Genomic DNA, 24795 nt, shown 5'->3' with positions numbered 1-24795 from the left:
ACAGTACCAAAGGGGAGGTTTTCGGGGCCAGTACAGAGGGGGACAATTCCCGAGAACTCGGGGGAAATTTCAAAGCCCCAAAACCCCAACAACCAAACAGTGACTTACAAGTCACTCAACCCCTCCACATAACACCAGTGGGGGGAAGACTAAGTCAGTTTTATCAATCGTGGGTGGATATAACAACAGACACTTGGGTCTTAGCAATTATCCAACATGGTTATTGCATGGAATTTCTACAGATCCCTCCAAATATCCCACCAAAAACACAAAAAATGTCAAAACAGCATTTAGACCTCCTAGAAATAGAAGTTCAAGCACTACTGCAAAAAGAAGCAATAGAACTGGTACCATGTACAGAAATAAACACAGGAGTCTATTCACTGTACTTTCTAATACCCAAAAAGGACAAAACACTGAGGCCAATCTTAGATCTCAGAATACTAAACACCTACATCAAATCAGACCACTTTCACATGGTCACGCTACAGGAGGTGTTACCACTGCTAAAGCAACAAGATTACATGACAACCTTAGATCTCAGACGCGTATTTCCACATACCGATACATCCTTCGCACAGGAAATACCTAAGGTTTGTATTCAAGGGAATACACTATCAATTCAAAGTCTTACCGTTCGGTATAACAACCGCACCAAGAGTATTTACCAAATGCCTAGCAGTAGTAGCCGCACACATCAGAAGGCAGCAAATACACGTATTCCCGTATCTAGACGATTGGCTAATCAAGACCAACTCGCTAACAAAGTGTTCACAACTCACAGAGTATGTCATACAAACCCTCTACAAACTCGGGTTCTCCCTCAACTACACAAAATCACACATTGTGCCGTGCAAAATACAGCACTACTTAGGAGCGGTAATCAACACAACAAAAGGATTAGCCACTCCGAGTCCACAAAGGGTTCAAAATTTTCACAAGGTCATACAGGCCATGTATCCAATGCTAAAAATACAGGCAAAAGTGGTTTTAAAACTCCTAGGCATGATGTCCTCATGCATAGCCATTGTCCCAAACGCAAGACTGCACATGAGGCCCTTACAACAGTGCCTAGCATCACAATGGTCACATGCACAGGGTCACCTTCTAGATCTGGTGTTGATAGACCGCCAAACATACATCTCGCTTCTATGGTGGAACAGTACAAATTTAAACAAAGGGCGGCCGTTCCAAGACCCAGTGCCGCAATACGTAATAACAACAGATGCTTCCATGACAGGGTGGGGAGCACACCTCGATCACCACAGCATCCAAGGACAATGGGACGTACATCAAACAAAACTGCATATAAATCACCTCGAATTACTAGCAGTATTCCTGGCACTAAAAGCATTTCAACCCATCATCACCCACAAATACGTTCTTGTCAAAACAGACAACATGACAACAATGTATTACCTAAACAAGCAAGGGGGAACACACTCGACACAGCTATGTCTCCTAGCACAAAAGATATGCCAATGGGCAATTCACAACCACATTCGCCTAATAGCACAGTTTATTCCAGGGATCCAAAATCAACTAGCAGACAATCTCTCTCGAGATCACCAACAGGTCCACGAATGGGAGATTCACCCCCAAATCCTAAACACTTACTTCAAAATTTGGGGTACACCGCAAATAGACCTATTTGCAACAAAAGAGAACGCAAAATGCCAAAACTTTGCATCCAGGTACCCACACAGACAGTCTCAAGGCAATGCCCTATGGATGAACTGGTCAGGGAAATTTGCATACGCTTTTCCCCCTCTCCCTCTCCTTCCATATCTAGTAAACAAATTGAGTCAAAACAAACTCAAACTCATATTAATAGCACCAACATGGGCAAGACAACCTTGGTACACAACACTACTAGACCTGTCAGTAGTACCACACATCAAGTTACCCAACAGGCCAGATCTGTTAACACAACACAAACAGCAGATCAGGCATCCAAACCCAGCATCGCTCAATCTAGCAATCTGGCTCCTGAAATCCTAGAATTCGGACATTTAAACCTCACTCAAGAATGTATGGAAGTCATAAAACAAGCTAGAAGACCATCCACTAGACACTGCTATGCAAGCAAATGGAAAAGGTTTGTTTGCTACTGCCATAATAATCAAGTTCATCCATTACACGCATCCCCAAAAGATGTAGTGGGATACTTACTACACTTACAAAAGTCAAATCTAGCCTTCTCTTCCATTAAAATACACCTTGCCGCAATATCTGCATACCTGCAGATTACCCATTCAACTTCACTGTTTAGGATACCCGTCATTAAATCATTTATGGAAGGCCTAAGAAGAATAATACCACCAAGAACACCACCTGTTCCTTCATGGAACCTTAACATCGTCTTGACAAGACGCATGGGACCACCTTTTGAACCCATGCATTCTTGCGAAATACAATTCTTAACCTGGAAAGTTGCATTTCTCATTGCCATCACATCTCTAAGAAGAGTAAGTGAAATTCAGGCATTTACAATACAAGAACCTTTTATCCAAATACACAAAAATAAGGTTGTACTAAGAACCAATCCTAAATTCCTACCAAAGGTTATTTCACCGTTCCACTTAAATCAAACGGTAGAGTTACCAGTGTTCTTCCCACAGCCAGACTCAGTTGCTGAAAGGGCACTACATACATTAGATGTCAAAAGAGCACTAATGTACTACATCGACAGAACAAAGGAGGTTAGGAAAATAAAACAACTGTTTATTGCATTTCAAAAACCTCATACAGGAAACCCAATATCAAAACAAGGTATAGCCAGATGGATAGTTAAGTGCATCCAAACCTGCTATCTTAAAGCAAAGAGACAACTGCCCATTACACCAAGGGCACACTCAATCAGAAAAAAAGGTGCTACCATGGCATTCCTAGGAAACATTCCAATGCACGAAATATGTAAGGCAGCCACATGGTCCACGCCTCACACATTTACTAAACACTACTGTGTAGACGTGCTATCCGCACAACAGGCCACAGTAGGTCAAGCCGTACTGAGAACTTTGTTTCAGACTACTTCCACTCCTACAGGCTGAGCCACCGCTTTTGGGGGAGATAACTGCTTGCTAGTCTATGCACAACATGTGTATCTGCAGCAACAGATGCCATCGAACTGAAAATGTCACTTACCCAGTGTACATCTGTTCGTAGCATTGGTCGCTGCAGATTCACATGTGCCCACCCGCCTCCCCGGGAGCCTGTAGCTGTTGGAAGTTATCTTCAACATTTGTACATTTGTATATATATATATATTACTTAACCTTAATTTGTACATACTTATTCATTCCATTGCATGGGCACTATTACTAACACACACAACTCCTACCTCACCCTCTGCGGGGAAAACAATCTAAGATGGAGCCGACGCCCATGCGCAATGGAAGCAAAGAGGAGGAGTCCCTCGGTCTCGTGACTCGAAAGACTTCTTTGAAGAAAAACAACTTGTAACACTCCGACCCAACACCAGATGGCGGACTATGCACAACATGTGAATCTGCAGCGACCAATGCCACGAACAGATGTACACTGGGTAAGTGACATTTTCATTTCACAACGAATCCTAATAGTTTAGAATTATCTTTTAGGGCATTTACTCCTCTGGTGCCTTTTGGAGTTGAACATTGTCTTAAGCCAGCATATGCTCCCTCCCATTGAACCACAAAGCATGTTTAAAGTTAATATTTTAGAAGACTTAATTTCTCCTAGCCCTAACGTCGGCTAAGAGAGTAGGGGAGTTGTAAGTGCTTACTGTGAAGGAACATGTTCTCTAGTTTGCTGGAGATGAAGTCTTACTAAGTATTGACCTCCGATTCCTTACGCCCCCTACTGACTTTTAATTTGGTGAGTTTGTCACGCTGTTCCTTTTTCCAAACTCCTGCAACGTCAGACGAAAACTATTTCCACTCAAGATTTGCATAGGTGCGTTAGATATTACATAGACAAGACCAGTGACCTGCATTCTTCTGACCAGCTATTTGTCCTTCCTCCATTCAGAAGGAGTCTGATCCCTGTCCAAACTGGGACTAGCCCATTGGATGTCAGCCTGCATTACCTTCTTCTATAACAAGGCAAAATGCTCACTTCTCAGCAGAGTGAGGGCGAATTCAACCAGGAGTATGCTGACGACAGCTGTGCTCTGCAGTGGTGGACTTTAACAAGACATCTGCCATGCAGCTACAAGGAAAAGCAGGTACACGTTCACGAAGCACTACTGCAGACCAGAACTCTCATTGGACAGGCAGTCCTCTGCAACCTGTTTTAGTTAAAGTGCACCTGCTACTCACTTTATTCTGAGTGCTGTGTACTGCTTGCGTCTCTGATTCAAGTGTGTCACTACATAACGAATCCAGTACGGGAAAAGAAATAGATTTCCTGAACTGTAACTTTAATTCGCCAGTGTTAGTAAATTTTACACATTCAAATGTGGCCCTCTTTTTCTGGTCGGATATTCATTTCTTTTAAGTACTCTACTTGTACTTGTGCTTTGAAGTCTGAGGTTGGTTGCCACTAGGGCAAGTATAAGACTTCAGCACCTCCACTTCAGTGGCTGAAGTTTCAGTTGTTTAAATTGAGGTGGATGTGCTGCTACCAAACAAACACTGAGGCCTGTGTTTTTTTTCACAATGTTTAAAGATACCAGAGATAATCAGTGTGATGGGGAGTGATTCAAGCATGCAAATGTATGAAAGACACCAACAATGAGGAACTCGAGTTACAGGTAAATAATTTCTTTATGGTGCTGGTAAGAGTAATGATAATTGCAATGGTAATGGGGGAGGTGGTAATGGAAATTGATGCATACTTGTCCCCATGGTCTTCCATTTGCTGATGCCTAGACACTGATTCAAAGAGACAGTATTTTTTCCACTTCATATTGACATCAAAAGATCAGTTTTCTCAGCACTCGTGCTAAAACCCTGCCCCTCCCTCTTTGCATCCGAATGGAGCAAGCGCTGACTGTCAGGATGGCATAAAAGCTGTCCAATGGGCAGCATTGGATATTTTGATCTCATTAATGAGCGAATACATTTGGGGTATTGTTGGCCCTTCCCATCCAGGTATTATCTGGACCTTTCTTTTATTGTTTCCGGTGCATTATTGGCTGTGCTTCAGTCGGAATGACTGAAAACCTTGCCCAACGTAACCCATTCTGCGTTGGGGCAATGACCTTTGACACAATGCATGAAGAGCATATGGGAGGGGTGCAATCGCACACTGCGTCTTGAAGCACGGCTGCTGCTTGTCACAGCCAAGGCTGCCTTCATCTCACAACTGTTGATTTTACGCCGCAGACATCTACATAAACAGCAGTGATTACACAGAGAATAAACTCTTCACAAACGTTGCACAGACAGTGAGAACATTATGCTGAGCAGGTGCCACATTTGTTCCTGCATGCTGTGAGGATGAAGGAAGACAGAGAAGACGGCAGGGAAGAAAGAAGAGGGAAGACTGCAACGGAAAAAGACCAAGAAGACTGCAGCGAAGATAGAAGTAGGCATGCAGAAACAAAAAGAAGGTCCTCCTGCAGATGAAGGCTGGCCAGTGTCCAATGGCAAGTCACCGGAAGGAGTCCTTGGTGCAGAGGTGCCCGACTGCATGAATCGCAAAGGCAGCAGGAAGTGAAGACCACATGCAGATGTCATGCTGGCCAATCAGAAGCGCGTAAGTTAGTGCGACTTTTGACCAAGCCAATGTTAAGTTCAGGTAAGTAAGGGGCGGTTTCTTTACCCATTTTTTTTATATAAACAAAAGATCTTGTAAGCACAGTGCTCAAGCGCGCACATGCAGGCGAAACCTAAAAATAAATACAGCGGTTCACTTAAGCTTATGTTACGGCATTTTGGTATATAAATATTTAAAAGAAATCTCCTGTTGCCCACCTATGGTTATCTGTACCATGTTACTCCTAACTGCCAAGGGCAAATCATTTATAGTTTGGGTGAAAGTACTACCGTTAACGTTAACAAGCAATTTAGTTTTTATATCCCAACCATAACGTCCCCCAAAGTAATAGAGGATGAAGTTAGAAGGGAGTCAGTATTGCATGTATAACTCTTCATTTATTAGAATAAAATGTAAATGCCAGGTTTATATTGTTACCTCTGCACTTTGTAATGGAAATAAAATGCACATTAATGAAAATTAACACACATTATTAAGGGGATCCTCTGTCTTTCCTACTAAAGGCTTACTCTCCTATTTTGTCTGGCTTGAACACATGCTTTTAGCAAACTGTTAGTTTTCTTCGGTTAATGCTCTGAGGCAGTGGTTCTTAACCTGTGGTCTTCCACTAAGAAAATTATTAACAGATTATTAAGGTGTAACAAAGAAGTAAAATGTAAAGGTGTACTTCTGAAAACAATCTGCAAATGTGAATGAATTTGAAATTGTAGGCTAATAATTAAGTTGGTATCCTCACATTGATTCCGGGGAGCAGTGTAAATGCATCAAACAGAATATATTAATTATTGGTGGCTTTCATTGGATTTTGGAAAGTTAATATTTTTGCATTAAGTAAATATTTCATAATTTGTGTTATTTGCTTGATGAATGCTTGTTTCTCAATTTTTGTTTGTTTTAAGGATTAAATAGAATTGCTTAAACTGGGGTCCCTGGCTTCTAGGAATGACTCCTCAATAGCATTCATGGATTCTAATGATTAATTGGCGGTCACAGGGTTTCAGTAATGATTGTGGGATGTCCACAGAAATGAAAAGGCGAGGAATCACTGCTTTAAGGAATAGACTATTTCATAATCCATTAAACTGAGTCCTAGCATGCAAATTGTAGAATTAAGTTTGATAAATGCAAATTCTAGAAACCAAACCTTTAGCTATGGCTTCCCAGAGTCACCTACCAGTTGCTAAGAAACCCATTGAATTGCATCACACGCAATATAATTTGACCTAGTTTCTTCATTGCTGTTCGCCCCCCCCCCCGTAAATGCATGCCCCGAAACAAAGCTACAGTTTGCACTGGGACATAGCGGTTAACCCATGCTTACATTTTCAATGTTAAAACGCTGTCCTTCGAATTATTAGTGGTGAATGTTCCAAACACATCAGTCTGTAGCAATACCTATAGTAGAAAAAGTATTTGTTTTACTTGCAATTACATATTTCATGTAGAATACGGAGCACTTAAACTGCATTTTTGTTGCTGTTATGATTGTTTATTTTGAAGTGACAATTAAGTTTGTTGTCTTTATTTTAGAAGTGACAACAGTAACTTTGGATGAAGAGATGCTTGCCGTTCAAATCGATTCTGTTGCAGAGGGCAGGGCAGCTAGTACAAGAGATACAGCTGAAGGTACTGAAAAGAACCATTTTCCTGAAAGAACTAAAATTCTTTTTGCAGGTAATTGTCCTGGTGCACAATATCACTATACCTTCAAGAACAGAATAGTAGACAACAATTGCAACCACAAAACAATTTTTTTCTTTCCAAATCATTGGGAGATAAACCGGAGTGTTGCACGCGTCTTAGTAATTACATGTTCTTTGATGATTAGTGAACTTATTTGCTTTTCTAGTTTATCTGCTATGGTCAAACGATTTTCAGGTCCTGGTTTCTGGCATATTAAATCAGGCTAGAAAAATGACTTTCTTAAATCCAACTGTTAGCTATCCATTTTGTTACTGCTCAGCTATGAGAACCATTTTCCTACCTGAGCTAGCAGACATCTATTAATTGTCCTTATGCTTGCTTTTCTTTGCTAAATTAGCTTTTGCTTATGTTGTGCGCTTTGTTTTATGTTCTTAGAAACAAAAACTGATGTTGGCATCATTTTGTACGTTGAAAATCAGATGACCCTTACGTGTAGCGTTCCAGAAGATGCTTATGAGAAAAAAGCTAGTCCAGATTTCACAGGTAAATGAATTACTGTGATAACTGTAACAGCACGTTGCTTAGTTCAGTTACTTTGCTTCATTGTAATGTCTAAGGTGCGACCGCAGCTATAAATAGCTGTTTTAAGAGCTGATGTCATAAACATCAAAAACCTATAAATGTTCTTTGAGTCAGCCCATTTCATCCATTGATCACTTTGGCCAGTAGTCAGTGGAAAAGGAGTCGTGTGCTTGGTTTTGCTGCTCATTAGCTACTTGGTGGGTCATATGGAGGGATGCATGTTCTGTTGCACTCACTCTGGTGTTGAAAGTCTGTAGAGGATCAAGCTGTCAGTGGTACAAGGAATATCCTGAGAGGGTTAAAAAAAAAAAAAAATGTTGACCGCTGATTGTTTTAAGGGGAGTTCTCTCAAATGACATGGCTCTGTGTGACGAGCTGCCATCTTGCATGAGGGGATTGCCCTTGCAATCCATTGACTTCTGCCCACCACCAGGGTTTTTTGTGCTTTCATAATGAGCATGAGAGTGCAATGAGACCATGAAATTTTCTTGATTATAAAAACAGGTGGTTTTCTTTTGATGTCAGAGTATAAGGACCATGTTCAGAGCTAAAAGGTAATTTTATATCCCTGAATAAATACCTGCTTTGCATAGGTATCGTAATTGGAAGTTGTGTTATCATTGTCAAACCAAACTTTTTTCCTTTGACAGATTTGAAAAAGTCAAATCAGTCAAACTTCATATTTGGGAGGAAAAGGTCTGTAGAAAAAATATCAAAACCCCTGTGGAGTGTTGAATCTTGATTTTGCATGCCTTATCGGATTTCCAAATGAGGTACTTAAAATAAGAGCTAATAATTTCACCTGATAAACTCCTTATTCCAATCTAATTGGAATATCAGTTGCTGTAAATCTCTCCCTTTCTTGATAAACTTTAAAAATAGTAGAAATGTTCCAATGTTTTAGTTCCCTGCCTCTCAGCTGTTATTTCTGCTATATGTGAACAGCTAGCAGTGGTTCTGCTCTTTGTGCCATATGTTTCTTTTTAATTTTTGCATAGATTGTTGTTGAGTGGAGGATGGCTCCCCAAGCCTCCCTGAGGAACAAGCAATGCTCCCTTTTTGCAATTTGCAACTATTCGTGGGGCTTCAGTGTGGAGTGGTATTTGCCTGGGTCCTCGTCCTGTGCTGACAGTTTTGGGTACTGACATGCTGTCACTGGCACAAAGCACAGACTGTTTGCTGCATAGAAGTGGAATCCAAGCTCAGATCGTCAAGAGCACTGAAGAAAGCTGCAGGCATATTTCCTTCTGTGGGGATAGAATTACTGATGTGTGGGACATTCAGTCCTTTTATTTAATGGATACCTGCTGTAGTAATTGGAGATTGCAAACTGAGGAAGAAGCACTGTTATTTGTGGTCAACCAAGCCTTGGTACTATCTGAAGGGAAACACTGGAAATATTGGTGCCAGCTGGGCCAGAAGTCAGACAGCGAGAATTTCCAGTACATTCCCAGGCGGGCCACTCTGACTGCTGCTTGTGCCAAGAGTACTAGTGGGAGCTGAGTTTATACACTACTCTTGTCTCTGTGACACTGTTAGGACAGCTCAGAATGCATAGATGGAGTTTGGAAAGGGCACTGGATGCAATCTGCATTCATTGAAATGTCTCAGGGCCGAACCCAAATTTTGTTGGTGGTATTTGACCCTTGTCCAACTGTTCAAAAGACTAAACTCAGCCAAAAGCAATTTAAATAAACACACTATGAATCCCTGTGATATAAATAGTATAAAAATGCAATGTGATGAATACTACTTTAGAGCAATTTAAACAAATATTGACTGGTTCATTTTTATTTTTTTGGGTGACAATCTTGCTGCTTTCGCACTACTCTAGACGTGCCACGCTAGAACCTCAGAATTTTCTTTTTACTTTGTTTTATCTGTGGTGAGAGGCAGCTATTATCCATGTGTCACACAGTAATACCTTTTAGTTGGTGGTGCAGCAAGTTTATATTAGAACACACAGCTGCAGTGCTGTCCTTGAGAGGGGAGGCACTGATGGGGTATGCAAACTACTCTGTGGCCAAGAAACACAATGAGGTCGACAACAACAAGGATGGACCCTTATATCCAGATTGAAACCCGGGTCAGCTAGCTTCAGCATAGACTATGGTCCTGTGGGTCGAATTCATCCTTAAATCTACCCACACAAGTAAATCGTGAAATTGAGGTGAAGTTGTGTAACACTTAGTGGATAACTGGGTCTCTGATAACTATTGAATTGCAGTGTAGTATTCACACACAATACAATGCATGGTTCGAGCTTAGTGCAGCTGGAGCATCTTGTAGAAAGTGCTCTATGTGTGATAGTTATTTCCAAATACATTCGAAGTACATAATTGACAACCCTGAGAATGTGTAGGTGTTTTGATCATAATGGAATGAAGCCACAGGTCTCTTCAGGACTTTTCTGTCTGTCTAGTGATCTTTAAATTGAGAGAGGACCCATAGTTTCTAATGTGTTTGAGATGTGTTAAATGGTAGTCAGAGGTATAATCTGCCAAATACCTCGGGTGAGGAATGATGCTTCTAAACCGACCATGTCCATAACACTAACACTATATTAATATGGCTGCAGAAACTGAAGCATAGGAAGGATCCAGTTTCTGATTCGGAGAGTGAGGAATCATCAACATCCAAGAGATCAACTAAAAGGGCAAGATCACGCTCTAGATCTCCCTCACAAATCTCAAGGAAAGCCCTCAAAAAGACTGCTTCAGGGTCTTATAAGGGTCGCAGCCCATCTTCTTTCCCAACTAAACTCTCAAGTAAAGAGGGGAAAAGACATTCTTCCAGTTCTGAGAGGCACAGGAAATCCTCATCTGTTCCACCATCTGTGCCTTTCAAAAAGCCATCCTCTGTGATTGGAAAAAAGGCCTCGTCGACGGATTCCCCGTCGACGGCACCGTCGGTTGGCGCATTGCCGACGTCAACAGCTACTTCAGGTTTTCCATCGTCAACGGCTCCGTTGGCAACATCGTCGTCGAGAACAAGTACACCACCGTCGAAGAGAACTGCAACGATGACATCCGCGTCGACGACCATCTACACCTCGTCATCGTCGACGGCGCTGATGTCCGTGCCAGCCCTACCGTCGTCGACGACTTCGTCGACGGTAGACTCGTCGGCGAAGCTTTCTGCTATTAAAATAACGGTGCGTCCAGCGTCGACGGCACCGTCCACGACAAAGTCAATTTACACCTCGTCGACGAGGGAAAAACATCAAAAAAGAACAGAAAAGTTAACTCCAACCCACACTTCACCTAGTAAGATATCCTCCCTGGTACCAGTACATCTTTTGGAGGGAGATGAAGATTCAGAGCAGGATGGGCCTTTTGGAACAGCCCACAGCCCCTCTGAATTGAATGTAAAATACCAGGAAGAGGAGGAATATGAGGAAGCGTATGATCCCCAGGCTTGCTCGGAGCATCAGCAGTATCAACAGGGAACTTATATTCCTTTCGACCTGCTTACTGGCCTTAGAGCGATGTTAGTGGATTACAACAGAAGGTTTCCTCCACAAGGAGAACAGCCTCCTCCATCGCCCATTTCTGGTCTTTCTACTCCACATCAAAGACCAACGTCTTTGCATCTCACAGATATGGCCACCCCGGACATGACAATTCCCCAAGACACTGACATTTCAGAAGGAGATCAGGAGGAAGGAGAGCTCATAGATACTCGGAGTGGGACGAGTATATTATTCCTGCTCCATCTTCTCCTTCTCATTCGAAGGTGGAGTCCCCACCTGAAGACATTGGAGGTTTTCACAATCTCCTAGAGAGGGCAGCCAAGCGTTTTGCTTCACCGCTACCTACGAAACAAACAGATTGTTTCCTTTATGATTTTAAAGAGCCCTTCCAGAAGTCTGTGCGCTCTATCCCGATGGTGAACTACCTGTGGGAAGAAGGCCTTAAAGTCATGACTATTTCGGCAACAGTCACAGCAGTTTTACCACGTCTGGATAAGAAATACAAAGCTCCTGATGATGCACCAACATGCTTGACAGGACATCCTCCTCCAGATTCAGTAGTAGCTCAGGCGGCTCAAAGAAGATAAAAAAATCCTTCTGCTCCGATTTCCGTGCCCCCAGATAAGGAGGGTAGGAGGCTAGATAACATAGGGAAAAGATTTTCGTCTATGGCCAGCCTAGTGCTTTGAGCTGCCAACTCCTTGGCTATTTTGTCTCGATACGACAGACAGCTTTGGGCGGATATTGCAACTTTAATTAATCAACTGCCAGAAGACGTAAAATCTGAGGCAAATAAGACTGTACAAGAGGGTCAACGCACGTCTGCAGAGCTTATAGACTGTGCAATGGATATAGCGACCACTGCTTTCAGACAGCTTGCAGGTGCTGCTGTATTAAGAAGACAGGGCTGGCTCAAAGCCACCTCATTTCGCCCAGAAGTCCAGAATAAAATCCTAGACTTACCCTTTGATGGCCAAGCGCTATTTGGGAAACATGTGGACGAAGCCCTACAGTCAATTAAAACGGACACGGCAAGGTCATTAGGGACCCTGCAATATCGAAGATCGTCCTTTCGTCCTAGGGGGCGTGGCCAGCCCTCTTACAGAGGGGGATATCAACAAGAGATACTCTTCCTATCCTTCATCTTCACAACAATATCGGCCATACTACTCCCAAAGGCAACCGACTCAACCAGCCTATAGTAGACCGGCAGGCCGTGGACGTTCAACCCGCCCTGCCAAAGATTCAGCTCGTAGAACCTGATGTTTTCGAGGCGCCGGCTACGCTCAGTCCTCCTCCTGTCACCCTGGGCGGGAGAATTTCCTTATTTCTCAGTCAATGGCAAACCATTACGTCAGACAAGTGGGTCCTACAATTAGTGGAACGGGGCCATACTTTAGAATTTGTCCAGATACCTCCCTCCAACCCTCCCCGCAGGACTCCTTCAAGATATCCTCAACAACTCAAAGAAGAGGTCTACAAGCTCCTTCTCAAGGGAGCTATAGAGAAGGTGCCTCGGGCTCAACAAGGAACAGGATTTTATTCCAGGTTCTTCATCATTCGAAAAAAGTGGAAGGATTGGAGGCCGATCCTCGATTTAAGGCAACTAAATGTATACCTAAAAAAGCAATCGTTTCGAATGATCAGCCTGCAAGACGTCCTTCTGCGTCTCAATCAAAGAGATTTTATGTCATCACTAGACCTCAAAGACGCATACTTCCACATACCAATCCACCCTGCCCACAGAAAGTATTTGAGATTTACCGTAGCCGGGAGCCATTATCAATATCGTGTCCTTCCCTTCGGGCTCAAATCAGCCCCAAGAATATTTACCAAATGCCTAGCACCAGTTGCAGCCTTTCTCAGGAGAAGAAAGCACCAGGTCTTTCCATACTTAGACGACTGGTTAATAAAGGCAAAGACTTACGCAGGAGCACACAAGTCAACAAGAAAGTGCGTTTCCTTACTGACCAATCTCGGATTCACAATCAACTGGGAGAAGTCCAACCCTCTACCAGTACGCAGTATTACTTTTCTGGGAGCAAAACTGAACACGGAATCCGGCATGGCATGTCCCACGTTAGAGAGACAACAAAGATTACTAACCCTAGGGATTTTCATACACAAAAGACGAAAGGTTACAGTCCGTCTCTTCAAATCACTATTGGGCATGATGTCTTCATGCATACCTCTGATCCCTCTGTGTCGGCTAAAGATGCGCCCCTTGCAGGAGCAGCTAAACCGTCAATGGCTCCAAGTATCAGGCACTTTCGAAGACCGGATACAAATAACTCCGATAATGATCAAAACTCTCAAGTGGTGGTCTCAAAAGCATCATCTGTCAATCGTTCTCTCGTTTCTTCAACAGCCAGCCCCGTGGACCATAACAGATGCCTCACTGGAAGGCTGGGGCGCAGTATTACAGGACCTGAAAATAAGTGGCAAATGGCCAACTCATCTGGCATCAATGCATATCAATTGGCTAGAACTCAGGGCAGTGCACCTCGCCTTACAAGCGTTTCTCCCAAGAATCTCTGGATCGCGAGTGGTGATAAGAACGGACAACACCACTACGATGCACTATCTCAACAAACAAGGAGGTACAAGATCTCTCACCCTCTCCAGGGAAGCCCAAGCGATCTGGAACTGGGCCTCGCAGCAAGGCATCACACTATCGGCGGTACACTTGCCGGGAAAAAACAACAAAGCAGCAGATGCACTCAGCAGGCAGAAATCGGACTGTCACGAGTGGGAACTAGACCAGACAGTACTGACCCAGATTTTTTCCCAGTGGGGAACACCAACAGTGGATCTGTTTGCGAAGAAGCACAACGCCAAATGCCAGTTCTTCGCAAGTTGGCATCACCAAAAGGGATCTTGGGGGAATGCGTTTTCGATAGTCTGGTCAGACATCTTTGCTTACGCCTTTCCTCCCATTCCGTTGATCCCAAGGGTCCTTACGAAGATGAAAACAGAACCGTGCACTCTCATATTGATAGCCCCGTACTGGCCGCGCCAACATTGGTTCACAGAGCTCCTCATTCTGTCAGTCAAACCTCATATTCCAGTGGAGCCGTTACCTCATTTACTAACAATGAACAACGGCCAAGTTCGGCACCCCGATCCGCAGTCAATGCGGTTATCAGCATGGCTCCTCACCACAGAGAATTTGCGCATTTGAACAACCCGCAGGACTGCAGAGATATTTTGTCAAAGGCCAGAGCGGATAGCACTAACAAGGCGTATCAGTGTAAATGGAAAAGATTCTGTGCCTGGTGTAATCAGCGTCAAATCGACCCTCAACTTTCACCACCAGAAGAGATATTGCCGTATCTCTTACAGTTAGCTCGATCTGGCCTAGCACACTCGTCCATTAAAGTTCATGTAGCAGCCATAGCTGCATACAGACGTTCAGATGACACACCCTCGCTCTTCTCTTCTTGGCTGATTAAGAGATTTCTGAAGGGGCTGTTCAGGGTTTACCCTCCTTTCAGACCGCCACCTCCTTCGTGGAATTTGAATATTGTTTTGGCACAACTGATGAAGCATCCATTTGAACCGATCCACTGTGCTTCCCTCAAATACTTGTCGTGGAAGGTTGCCTTATTGATAGCTCTTACATCAGCTAGGCGGGTCAGTGAGGTGCAAGCGCTGTCCATCCAAGAGCCATTCCTGCAGCTTAAACAAGATAGACTACTAATGCGCACTAACCCGCATTTTATTCCAAAGGTTCCGTCAGACTTTCACATGAACGAACCTTTGGTCTTCAAGTCCTTTTTCCCTCATCCATCTACTCCAGCGGAGAGGGCATTACACTCTTTGGACGTGAAAAGATGCGTTCAATTTTATTTGGACAGGACTAAAGCTTTTTGGCGCTCTAATCAGCTATTTGTGGCGTACAGTGCTCCTAGGAAGGGGTACCCGCTATCCAAGCAGAGTATTTCTAGATGGATCGCCTCTGCTATTCGCTTCTGCCATCAGGCAGCGGGCAAACCTTTGCAGTCATCTGTGCATGCTCACTCGACGAGAAAAGTCTAATCGTCAGCGGCACTGTTTGCCGGAGTGCCACTACAAGACATATGTAGGGCAGCAACATGGAAGAGCTGTCATACCTTCACTAAGCACTATTGCTTGGAGTCCCTCTCGCACGGAGAGGTAGCAGTGGGCCAGGCGGTTCTCAGGAATCTCTTCAGGTGAAGGTGAGCCATTTCTCCTACATCCCTCCATCCTAGAACAGGTATGCACATTGAAAAAAAAAAAATGCATCTAAAAATAAGAGAACGCTATCATGATCCCATAAGTAAGCGGGTTTTCAGACATTGATCATGTTACAGTAGTGTCTAATGATGTTTTATTACTGGTTTGTTATTCAAATTTCATCATATATCTTCACAGGTATATCTCTATATATATTAGAGATACTTATATTTATATATATATATAGATATATATATATATGTGTATATATATATATATATATATATATATAGAGACATATGTCAGTACACTCATATACTTCATCAATTTATGCATGATGATAAGAAGGGTTTGTGGTTTAAGAAAATTTGTTTATTAAAGATGTTGTCATTTTACAATGTGCATAGTTATTGCTTTCTACTCTGATTCAAGCATGTGAATCTATGAAAGTTCCAATACTGGAGTAAGAAAATAAGTTACTTACCTGTAACTGTAGTTCTCCAGTATTGGAATCTTTCATAGATTCACATGCGACCCACCCGCCTCCCCGGAGAAGCTCACTTCACCTCTTTCTGTCTATTTATACATATATTCAACATAATATAAGCACTTGTGCTTGGAAAATCTGAGGTGCTAGAGCTTCTCTCAGGAGGTTCTGAAGGGTGCTGTCGCCTGATTGGTGGAGGATCAGGTTTGGTCCTTTTCACAAAATGACTCTGATAGACTATGAAATTGAAGAGGCCTAGGGCCTTTTTCTCTTCAATATGTTTTAATATTACTTATGAAAATTGTACCGGGACTCCCATCTCGACGACGGGGAATGATTCAAGCATGTGAATCTATGAAAGATTCCAATATTGGAGAACTACAGTTACAGGTAAGTAACTTATTTTCTTTTTATGTTTGGAAATTAGCCTTAAATGGCAAAGACACCCTAGACCAGTTTTGGCCTACTCAGGCCTTGTCAGTAATTTATTGCACGAGTCCTGTGGCAGGGTGAATGTACGACGCACGTATGGGCATATCTACCTGTCACATATCTTTCGGCCCATCGCGTACCTAAAAAGGCCAGCTGGTTCACCACCGAACTCCAAGAATCAAAGCGTACCCACAGATTATTAGAGAAAAAACAGAGGAACAGCCAATCCAGCGAAGACCTTGCCTCATTCAGAGCCGCAGCAGCCGCCCACTGATGAAAAATGAAGAACCAAAGGAATGGCGCACTTCGGGAGTGCATCAACTCCTCCTTACACAACTCAAAGGAACTCTTCTCAGTGATCGAGTTCACAGATCCCCTCCGAAGCCACCAGCATCTCCCCGTCACAGGACCTCTGCGACAAACTCACAACCTTTGTCCACCTCAAGATCCAGGAAATCTACGGAAGCTTCCTGTCTCTGGAAACTGCGACCGATTTTTCATTCTCCGAAAAATGCCTTCTCTTGAAGAGAACTTTGGCTGACCCATCAGAAGAGAAGAAATTCCTGCCTACCTCGCTGCTACTCTAGCCCGCCAAAGTACTAGAGAAAGCAATCAACGCACAAGTACTGAATTTCATTGAGGCTAGCAACTCACTGGACAGCTCAGTCTGACTTCCGCAGCAATCACAGCACAGAGAAAGCACTCCTTGCAGATTTCAACTACATCACATTACTCCTAGACCGCAGCCACAGAGCATCACTTATACTCCTCGACCTCTCAGCAGCTTTCGACACGGCCTCTCACAGCACTCTTCTGCGGATTCCTATGTTGTGAAGTCTGGGGCGCAGAGCCCTACACCTCCAGACCCACAGGAGTCAACTGCGGAGTCTCCCAAGGATCCGGGACACGGCCAAAAGGAACTTTCACGCAGGAATGGAAGCTGTCGCCACCTGGATGACAGAAAGCTGCCTCAAGCTCAACTCAGACAAGACGGCGCTCATCTTCGGAAACACCACCCCAGCTTTGGTCAATCATTCTTGACTCCTCCCTATCCTTGACCTGCCAGGTAAACTCTGTCGCCTCCTTCTGCTGGCACAAACTCCAGAAGATCTTCAGATGGTTCCCAGCAGATTGTCGCAGGAATGTCAACCACGCCTTAATCACGATAAAACTCGACTACGGCAACACCCTCTACACCTGCAGTTCAACTAGGAAGATAAAAAAAAACCAACTCATCCAGAACGCTGCTGCCGCCAGACTAATTCTGGACCTCCCTCGCCGAGAGCTCATCTCCCAACACCTGAGGACCTTCCACTGGCTATTGGACGAGAAGCAAATCACCTTCAAGCTTCTCACCCACACGTACAAGGCCATACACAATGCAGGACCAGACTACCTGAACCAACACTTCTCCTTCCACACCTCCACGAGATCCCTCTGCTCAACCCAGATGGCCCTGGCCTGCATCCTCAAAACCTCCGCCGGAGGACAATTTTTTTACATACACTGCAGCGAAGAGTTGGAACAATCTCCCCTGCACCTCACACAAAGCCTGTCACTCACCATCTTCAGGAAGAACCTCAAGACGCGGCTCTTACGATGAGGGCCCCCATCCACCCCGCACCTTGAGACCCTCACGAGTAAGTAGACGCGCTTTACAAATACTGATTGATTGATATAGGGCATATTTAGTAAGAAACAACAAGGTGGTGGGTGAAATCCTTGAATTAATCTCAGCCACTGGCGGTTGCTTAGGCCTGCATTTGAGTCTATTGATTTTTGCCCACTGTCACAGATAATCAGCCTTTACTGCTCCCGCATGAAATAATGGCTCCAGTAGGAATAAATGGGACTGATTTGCATGTGGCTAGTCTGTCTAGAGTGGCATAGTGGGTACAGCAATGATGAAGTGGGATGTGCCCCATAGAAATTTCAGGTGACTGAGATTAGTCAGGCATTTCACCAATCGCCATTTTGTTTTCCTTAATGTGTCATCCTAATTGCAATGAGGATGAGATGTGTGTCTTGTACTTGCTGTAGGTCTTGTACCTGCTGTGCTAAATGAATTAAGGTAAACCTCATTGGTACAGCCTAACTAGATCGAAAAAGGTCTGTATATGCTTGTGTTTCCATCTGGAGAGAGCCTAGCTTGTCTTGACAGAATGGCCTGGGCGGCTGATATTGGAAAAATCCCAAATTGATTTTCATATGGCTGGTCTCTGTCCAGAGTGGCATAGTGAGCGAAAAACATTAAATTTCGATGGTGCCCTTAGTAATTGCCAGTGGCGGACAATAATTCAAGCATTCTAACCATCACTTCTGCATTCCTGGAGGCCACCTTGAAAGTGGAGTAAGTTGACCTTAGTTGGTCCTGGAAGATTTTGAAAGGGTGCTGAATCTAAGAATGGACTATTACGCCGCACTTGGGGTGTTTCAGTGGTAGACATAAATGTTATCAATGTTTAATGCTTCTGAATGATATCCATAGTTTCTTAAGCAAACGGAACAATGACATAGTTAAAGAATTTCAAAGTGAGTTTTTATAGTATGAGATTCACTTGCAAGTGTTGTAATGTCTTTTTAAACTGCAAGGATCTGATATATCAGGGCGGCCATTTTAGTTTGGGCTAAAGGCCACAGAATAACTTGTTGTAGTTAGCAAGCAAGACTAACAAGCTATGACTAGGCCAATTGATTTAGAATGTTTAAATTGCATGTTGTAAGAACACATGCTTTTACATCTCAATCTTTCTCCCTCTCACATTGCTGTAGCAGTGATGTTGGTTGACAGTGTTGCTGGTAGTGGTGTTGGAAGTAGTGATGGGTATGGTGAATATAGTAGTAGTAGTGCTAATGGTCATAGTGGTAAAAATGTAATGGGCACCTGCTACTCGCTTCATTCTGAATGCTATGTACTGCATATGAAATCCTTCTTGGATACTTTGTTGCAGTTGTAGAGTTCCTGGAGTAGTTCTGCTGTTGATTTGATGGTAGAAGGTGAAGCAAAGGATGCAAAGGAGTCCTGTTGGAGTCTTGCAATCCAAATCTTAGTGAGCACCCAGAGGAGAGACCCTAAATAGACCTGAGGTGGGGATTGGCTACACAACCAGATATGCACTTATCAGGAGGGGTCTCTGACATCACCTGCTGGCACTGGCCACTCAGATGCTCCCAGAGGGTCCCCACACCTTGGAATCCAAGATGGCTCACACCAGGGGTGCTCTGGAGAAGCTCTGGGCACCACCCCTGGGGTGGTGATGTACAGGGGAGTAGTCACTCCCCTTTCCTTTGTCCAGTTTTGTGCCAGAGCAGGGACTGGGGGTCCCTGAACAGGTGTAGACTGGATTATCCAAGGAGGACACAGTTTGTGCCCATCAGAGCATTTCCAGAGGCTCTGGGAGGATACCCCACCCATGCCTGTAACACCTATTTCCTATGGGAGAGGGTGTAACATCGCTCTCCTAAAAGAAATGCATTGTTCTGCCTTTCCCAGGAGGGCAGAAACCTGTCTGAGGTGGCAGCAGCTGGGGCTGCAGTGGAAACCTCATAGAGCTGGGTTGGCAGTACTGGGGGTCCATGGTGGTCTCCAGGGAGCATAGAATTGCCCCTCTAATACCAGAATCAGATTGGGTGTACAATTTCTCATGGCCACATTCAGAGTTATCATTGTTAAGCTACATATGTGTCGACCTATATGTAGTGCACTCTTATAATGGTGTCCCCGCACTCACGAAGTCTGGGAAAATGGGCCTGGATGACAGGGTGGCACCTCTGCTAGTGCAGGGGTGCCCTCACACACAGGTACTGTGCACCTAGCCTTCATGGTCTGAAGGTTAGATATGTAGGTGACTTATAAGTGACTTGATGAAGTGAAAATGGCTGTGAAATAGTGCTTAAACAATTTCACTCAGGCTGCAATGGCAGTCCTGAAGAAGTGTTTGTATGAGCTCCTTATGAGTGGTAAAAGAAATGCTGCAGCCCCTATGGATCTCCTGGAACCCCAGTGCCTTGGGTACCTAGGTACCATATACTAGGGACTTTTAAGGGGGCTGGGGGATCCAGTATGCCAACTTAGAGCAGAATTCTGGGTTACCAGTATAAGTACAAATTTGGAATCCGAGAGAGCATAAGCACTGGAGTTCTGGTTAGCAGGACTCTAGTGACAGTCAAGCATACTGACAAAACAGTAAAACCTACTGGAATGTAGGCCAGAGACTATGAGCACTGGGGTCCTGACTAGCAGGATTCCACTGAGACAGTAAAAACACCTTAGAAAGTGGCCAAAAATGGGGGTAACCATGCTAGAAAGAGGCTACTTTCTCACGTCAGGTCAGAGCTGCCAGTTTATGAGCTATGAGCCATAATCATATTGAGCTGTGGTCATGTGACTCTGGCATGAGTATCTTGTTTCAGGCAACATAAATGGCCTGCTAGAATATTAAAATGAGGAACAGGTTTTGTAGATACTGCACCTGGGAATGTTTGACCTTAAAGCAAGTTTACAAAAAAACTCCATTCCTTTTTGTCAGTCTTTGGAAGGGTAGGGTTAGACTCTTAGGTGTAAAACTGGGCTAGATGTACATGTATACCACAGTTATCCAAAGTACTGAGCCGTTCCACATTGAGATTAAGTGAGAGTTTGCATTGACTCTGCCCAAGGGTTGCAATGCACAGTTACACTTGGATTTATGTGAACAAGTACTTTAGTTTCTTCCAAGGGGTGCTATCTGAGTCACTCAAATATTTTACTTTCAACTCAATTCCTCATAAAGCACAGTCAACAATTCGGTAAATAAAACTTTACTTTTCAAGTGCGACATCTCCACATTACTTTGTGAGAGCTAGATATAATAGTTCCTTTTCCATGCACATGTTCTTATGTTTGAAGTAGGTGTAACTTAGGAAGTTGGCTTCGTATATACTAGCTCAAAGTGAGAGATAGTGTGCACAGAGTCCAATGGTTCCCCTTAGAGGTTGATAGTGGCAAAAGTAGATCATTCAAATGCTTATCAGAGGATAGTGTTAAGCATCTGTTGTACACACAGCGGCAATAAATGAGGAACACACACTTAGACTTGATTCCAGGCCAATAGTTTTTTATATAGAAAAATATATTTTCTTAATTTATTTTAGAACCACAAGATTCAAGATTTGAGGTAAATACATAAAATGCCAGATACTCCACACAAGTAAGTACACACAGTATAGGTTAAAATGGCAATAAGCTATTTTAAAAGTGGACACAGTGCAAAAATCCACAGTTCCTGGGGAGATTAGTATGGTTAGGTTTTGCAGGTAAGTAAAGCACTTACACAGTCAGTCTCCTGGGCATAGGCAGCCCACCATTGGGAGTTCAAGGCAACCCCAAAGTCACCGCACCAGCAACACAGGGCCGGTCAGGTGCAGAGGTCAAAGGAGGGCCCAAAACACATAGGCACCCATGGAGAACAGGGGTGCTCTGGTTCCGGTATGCTGGCAAGTATGTACCTGTGTTCTCGGGGAGCAGACCAGGGGGGTTTTGTAAAGCACTGAGGGGGTGGGGGGGGACACAAACAGGCAAACAAAACACAATCTCAGCGGCACAGGGGTGGCCGGGTACAGTGTGCAAAGTTGGTGTTGGGTTTGCTATAGGAACCAATGGACGGGACGCAGTGGTCATTTAGGTGATGCAGGCAGGGCACAGGGGGGCTTCTCGGGCCAGCTACCGACTGGGCTAGGAAGAGGGCTGCCTGCTGGTCACTCCTGCACTGGAGGTTGGTTCCTCTTGGTCCTGGGGGCTGCGGGTGCTGTGCTTGGTCCAGGCGTCGAGTTCCTAGTTACCAGGCAGTCTCGTTCAGGAGGAGCCTCTGGATACTCTCTGCACGCGTTGCTGTGGAGGTTCAGGGGGGTCGACCCAGGTTACTCACGTCGTCGCTGTCGCCTGGGAGTCCTTTCTGCAGTGTTTGTTCTCTGGAGCTCGAGCCGGGGGCGTCTGGTGCAGTGTGTGAAGTCTCACACTTCCGGCCGGAAGGGAAAGTTCTTTCAAAGTTCTTTCAAAGTTCTTTCAAAGTTCTTTCAAAGTTCTTTCAAAGTTCTTTCAAAGTTCTTTCAAAGTTCTTTCAAAGTTCTTTCAAAGTTCTTTCAAAGTTCTTTCAAAGTTCTTTCAAAGTTCTTTCAAAGTTCTTTCAAAGTTCTTTCAAAGTTCTTTCAAAGTTCTTTCAAAGTTCTTTCAAAGTTCTTTCAAAGTTCTTTCAAAGTTCTTTCAAAGTTCTTTCAAAGTTGCAAAAATGTTGCTGTTGGTGAACAGTGCCACTGTTCTCTGGAGTTTCTTGGTCCTTCGGTTTCAGGGCAGTCTTTCAATTCCTCAGAGGTCACTGGTCCCTGTCGGATGCGTTGCTGTGCAGATTCTTTCTGTCTGGAGAAAGGCCGGTAGGGCTGGGGCCAAGTCAGTTGTCTACGTCGTCTCTGCAGGGCTTTCAGGTCAGCAGTCCTTCTTGGTGTAGGTTGCAGGAATCTGATTTCCTGGGTTCAGGGTTGCCCCAAAATACTAAGCTTAGGGGTGTGTTTAGGTCTGTGGGGCAGAAGCCAATGGCTACGGTCCTTGAGGGTGGCTACACTCCCGTTGTGCCTCCTCCCTGAGGGGAGGGGGGCACATCCCTATTTCTATTGGGGGAATCCTCCAAAACCAAGATGGAGGATGGTCCTGCCTTTCAGCCACACAGCACCCTGCTCTAGGGGATACCTAGGGTACACATTAGAGGTGACTTATATGTGGAGAAAGGGGAGGTTTAGGCTTGGCAAGTACTTTTAAATGCCAAGTCGAGGTGACAGTGAAACTGCACACACAGGCCTTGCAATGGCAGACCTGAGACAAGGTACAGGGGTGTGGAATTTATTTAAATATCTACTTGTCCAGGGGACAGGTTGCTTCTCAAATCTACTTGTCCTGTAAAAAGATCTACTTGTCCCTTTGGTGCCATGTAGTGTGGCGACAAATTATGGCAGCAATTAATAGCCTCTCTGATTATGCCAGGGCTACTACCATAGTAGGGCTTGAATACTTGGAGTTTCAATCGCTACTGTAGCAATTTCCTTATTTTGCCACCTTTCTGCAGATCTGCATACTGGGGCTGGAGGAAGCAGTAAGCAATAGTTTCAGGGCTGGAATGCCTTTGAGTCTGCAAACCTACTAACCTGCATGTTTTAAAGATTTTTACCAGCTTCTCTCTAATATTTTCCCATAATAAGAAAGGTTGGACATTTACTCCTGACAATGGCAGAATTAGAACTTCTTCCAGGGTTGGGAAGAAAGTGGCTGGAGGGAAAATGAACTTGCAAATGCTCAATAGATTTTCACATGAGCAAATCTACACATCGTATTTACCCATGCTAAAATACAGTTCACAAATATTTTATAGGGGTACGACATATACCATGGGTGCACTTTTGTGACTTTCTTTATGAATTTGGGGCCACATGTAGGTAGGTTCAGATTTGTGACCTGCAAATTGCGAGTCGCAAATCCGAATGTAGGATGGTGTCCTTGACACCATCTGTGATTCGCAAGGGCTTCGCAAATGCCCACCTAATGAATAATCATGAGGTGGGTCGCAATTTGCGACCTCCTCGCGAATGGTGGCCTGCTGGAGACAGCAGACCACCATGTCTGTGACTGCTTTTCAATAAAGCAGTTTTTTTTTTTTGTTTTTGTAATGCAGCCCGTTTTCCTTAAAGGAAAACGAGATGCATAACAAAAACGAAAAATGAAACATTTTCGTTTCATTTTTTCAGAGCAGGCAGTGGTCCGCAGGACCACTGCCTGCTCTGAAAAAATGTTTACAGTGACATTCACAATGGGGAAGGGGTCCCATGGGGATCCCTTCCCTTTTGCGAAAGTGTTAGCACCCATTTGAAATGGGTGCAAACTGCGATTGGTTTGCACCCGCGTTCGCGGTCACAAAACAATCCTACATTGCACTGCGAGTTGCAATTAGGAAGGGAATACCCCTTACCAATTGCGAGTCGCAAACCCGTTTTGTGATTCGGTAACCAGGTTACTGAATCGCAAAACTGGGTTTGTGTATCGCAATGTGCTTTTTGCATGTCGCAAACAGCGAAAGTCGCTGTTTGCGACATGCAAAAAGCTACCTACATGTGGGTCTTGGTCCCTAATTAGGTCTGGTGTTAACAAAGACATTTTGTTTTTATTAAACTTCTATTTCTCTCTCTTTCGGCTGGCTTAACTGTGAGCGATCGCATTCTGCTCTTCCACAAGAAGCATATTGCCACACAAAGTAGT

The 24795-nt window shown here is 44.1% G+C and overlaps 1 protein-coding gene across 2 annotated transcripts in view; it reads left to right on the top strand.

Moving 5' to 3' along the window:
* The window catches only part of TDRD6 (tudor domain containing 6), a 1091010-nt gene that overhangs the window by 313658 nt on the left and 752557 nt on the right, over nucleotides 1-24795 (top strand). For both annotated transcript variants that reach the window (XM_069236084.1, XM_069236083.1), the window contains 2 exons: nucleotides 7234-7329; nucleotides 7783-7890. In XM_069236084.1, coding sequence (XP_069092185.1) covers nucleotides 7234-7329; nucleotides 7783-7890 — 204 coding nt within the window. The remainder of the gene's footprint in view (nucleotides 1-7233; nucleotides 7330-7782; nucleotides 7891-24795) is intronic.

Source organism: Pleurodeles waltl, chromosome 5, assembly GCF_031143425.1.
Source record: "Pleurodeles waltl isolate 20211129_DDA chromosome 5, aPleWal1.hap1.20221129, whole genome shotgun sequence".
Taxonomy (NCBI): Eukaryota; Metazoa; Chordata; class Amphibia; order Caudata; family Salamandridae; genus Pleurodeles; species Pleurodeles waltl.
The sequence above is the reverse complement of the archived record's forward strand: the minus strand, read 5'-3'. Positions and strand labels throughout refer to the sequence as shown.